Consider the following 3686-nt stretch of genomic DNA (forward strand, 5'->3'; position numbering starts at 1 on the left):
TCTGAGCATCTTGCGGATGAAATCATGGAAACTAAGAGCAACTCCAATGGAGCAGCAGATCCAGTGCGAACCTTAATTTTGCACAAAATATGTCTCCAACGAATATACCATTTTGATATTGGGCTCAATTTTCAATCACCTTTAATATTTATACTTATTTCCTTTATATCATTTTATCACTTTTATTATATTTGTGTATTTTAATTAATAATTAAAAATATAAATTAAATTGTTATAAAAAATATATACCAATGGAAATATTTTATTAAGATCTATAAAATGAGTACAATATTGAATATATTTTATAAATACCATATTACTATAAAATGAACTATTTTTGTTTATGTATGTGAAATTTTTTTATTTCAATAATCACTTAATAGAAAGAAAATATTCTTAATGCAAAAACTCAATAATATAATAAAAAGCAATAATATTTTCATTAACTTAAATTAAAAATACATGATGAAAATAGAAAAAAAAGTTTAAAATAAAAAAAATAACATCGCTTAAAAATAAAATACTTTCTATTCTTAATTCTAAACTACCATTTAAAAATTCGAAAGGTCATTCCCATTTCCTCCATAACCATCAAAATATTGGCCAAATGAATTTGATAATCCGCTTTCTTCTTGAAAATAGTTTGTTTGATTTAAAATATTAGTTGAAAAAATAAGATGGATAAATAATTAGGTGGATAAACAATTAGTTTGATAAAAATTAAGTGAAAATAATTAATTAAAAAATTAATTAGAATAACATATTTAGTAAAAAATATATAAAAATTATGAGTAATTTTTATTTTTTGTTATAAAATGTGACTAATTATTTTTAATTATATGATGCTAAGTTAAATAAATTAATTAATATTTATTAAATTTTTATTCAATTTGATCTTAGCTCGATAAAGACAATATCAATTTAGTGTTGAAGAATTTGGAATAAAATACTATTAGACATTAAATTAGCGTTGAATTTAGTGTCCAAACGTTGGAGTTACTCTAAAATCTCGAAAAGGGACTTGATTCTGCCATTCAACTAAACCCCAGCTAATTTCATTAAGGAACCTGATCTTTTTATCTCTGATCTCTATAAATCCCCCTGACTTGCCCCTAGCAACGATACTCTCAACACATTTCATGATATCAAGTCAGCAGCCATTCATGAAATCTAAATAAAACAGGTGGGGTGTTCTGTGATCTTTGTGTTCTTTCCCTGAGTCCCTGTTTGGCTCAGTGATATCTTGTAACACTAATGCAAGGTCTCTAGGTGTGTCGTATTGTGCAGGCATAAAGAGTGGTCCAATGGAAGAAATATGTGAAAATGGAGGATTCGTACCTATTAAGAAAGCAGATCCCATCTTTGTTCAGCCGCTCAAGATAAAAGCCCACCAAGATGAGTTCTATTTCTTGTCCAACCTTGACCAGAACATTGCTGTCATAATCGAAACGACCTACTGTTTCAAGCCAGGTGAGAAGAAAAGCAGTGATAGTGCTGCTGGTGTTATCAAGAAAGCCCTGGAAGAAGTTTTAGTCGACTTTTACCCGCTTGCAGGGAGCTTGACAGTAAGCTCTGATGGGAAGCTCGTTGTGAAGTGCACGAACCAGGGCGTGCCCTTTGTTGAAGCTGTGGCAGACTGTGACATGGAGGTGCTGGGTGATATTACGGTTCCTAATCCAGCAGTGTTACGAAAGCTTGTTTACACGGTTCCTGGAGCCAAGAACATATTAGAAATGCCTCTGCTTACTGCACAGGTAAGCCAAGAACAGTTAGCAAGAAGAAGTACCCGAAAAGAGGTCTTGAAAGAGCATTTCTTGAACTGCTTTTGCGTCCAACTGTATTTGTCAATGGATGCCTTCTCTTCCTTGCAATCTCTTTCCTATCTTCATTTTCCATTAGTTCACTAAAATGACAAAACAAGCTCACTATGTGCGGTCGGCTGGCTATATGAATTTTAGCTCGTCAGTCATTTTTATCTATGGCTTTCTCTTTTCTAAGGCTCGTTTAACTTGTCATACTTCAAAGTTCCATTCCATCAACTCTCCTTGCACAAGGCTCTATTGGTTTATGATGCTATTTTCTGTTTACAGGTGACAAGGTTCATGTGTGGAGGTTTTGTACTCGGAATAACAATTAACCATGGTATGACTGATGGAATATCAGCCATGGAGTTTGTGAATTCATGGGCAGAAACAGCAAGGGGCATCCCTCTCACTGTTCCACCATTTCTAGATAGAACAATACTAAGATCAAGACAAGTTCCGACCATCAAGTACACCCACAACGAATACTTGGGGATAGACGACATATCGAATATAGGAAGTCAGTATCAAGAAGAGAAGATGGTGTACAAATCATTCCAATTTGATCCTGAGAACTTATCAAGGTTGAAGAAACTAGCAATGGAGAATGGAAATGTTCAAAGTTGCACAACCTTCACAGTGCTTACGGCCCTCATCTGGCGTGCCCGCACTGAAGCACTCAAGATGAAACACGACCAAGAAACCAAGCTCTTGTTTGCCGTGGATGGAAGATCCAAGTTCAATCCACCATTGCCAAAAGGCTATTTTGGCAATGGGATTGTTCTAACATGTTGTCTTTGCACTGCAGGTGAATTAACTGAAAAACCACTATCTTTTGCGGTAGAACTTGTGCAAAATGCGATCAAAATAGTCAAAGAGGACTTCATCCGATCAACCATCGACTACTTTGAAGTAACCAGAGCAAGGCCTTCTTTAACTGCCACTCTTTTGGTAACTTCCTGGACTAGACTCTCCTTTGACACTACGGACTTTGGCTGGGGAGAGCCAGTGCAGACAGGTTGTGCGAACTTACCCGAAAAAGAAGTGGCTTTGCTTCTCTCTAGCCGCAAGGATAAGGACACCACCTTGCTTCTAGGCCTGCCAGCTTCTGCCATGAAGACTTTCCAGGAGTTTATGCAAGTTTAGTACAATATTAGGTCTATGAGATAATAGAGTGATATTTGTTTCAGTGATAAGAATCCTAAAATTCGAATACATAGTAAGTTTAATAAAAATAGGAGTGCGGATTGTTAGGGTAAAACTTGAAATTCAAGTCATCTTAATAAAAAAATACTTTATATATCTTGGATTAATTATTCTTCAAAGATAGAAATATTAATGAAGATGTTATTTATAAAATTAAGATAGGATGATCATCATGGAAAAATATATATAAAAAGATTTTATTAAAGTTAAAAGAAAAATTTTATAAGACAATTATCACTACAAGAAAAACGACATTTAGCGACGAATATATCCGTCTCTAAAATATCAAAATTCGTCAGTAAAAAATTTAATGATAGATTTTGTGACAGCACAAATTAGCGACGAAATCAGTAATGGTAATTTTCATCACTAATTAAAAAATAAAAAATATTAAAAAATAAAAAATTATTTTAGTGACGGAAAATTTCATCGCTGACTTTTATTTTAAAAACATAAAATAATTAATCCCACGGGCGAACACGTGAGCGCATCTCTACGCTCCAAGCCTGCCCCCTTAAGCCATCACGTGTACATTGGAATTAATCCCCCAACGCAACTCCTTTCCCTTTCTTTCCTTAATTTTGATCCCTAATCTCTTGAGAGCGCGCTCGCGTGACCGTCTGATATACAACCCTTCTCATTACATATACTATATATATTAATTATATATTACATTTA

At 34.0% G+C, this 3686-nt stretch overlaps 1 protein-coding gene across 4 annotated transcripts; it reads left to right on the forward strand.

Moving 5' to 3' along the window:
• The first annotated feature begins 1028 nt into the window (after positions 1-1028).
• LOC127791480 (omega-hydroxypalmitate O-feruloyl transferase-like) lies at positions 1029-3045 on the forward strand. 4 transcript variants are annotated; one of them, XM_052321388.1, is made up of 4 exons: positions 1029-1183; positions 1288-1470; positions 1555-1754; positions 2091-3045. In XM_052321388.1, the coding sequence occupies exons 2-4, from the start codon at positions 1305-1307 to the stop codon at positions 2946-2948; spliced, it is 1224 nt and encodes a 407-aa protein (XP_052177348.1). In that variant the 5' UTR covers positions 1029-1183; positions 1288-1304; the 3' UTR covers positions 2949-3045. The 4 variants fall into 4 exon arrangements, with proteins under 4 accessions (XP_052177348.1, XP_052177345.1, XP_052177346.1 ...); XM_052321385.1 differs by having other exon boundaries at positions 1288-1754; XM_052321386.1 differs by having other exon boundaries at positions 1033-1183; positions 1270-1754.
• The last annotated feature ends 641 nt before the right edge of the window (positions 3046-3686 follow it).

Source organism: Diospyros lotus, chromosome 15 (assembly GCF_014633365.1).
Source record: "Diospyros lotus cultivar Yz01 chromosome 15, ASM1463336v1, whole genome shotgun sequence".
Taxonomy (NCBI): domain Eukaryota; kingdom Viridiplantae; phylum Streptophyta; class Magnoliopsida; order Ericales; family Ebenaceae; genus Diospyros; species Diospyros lotus.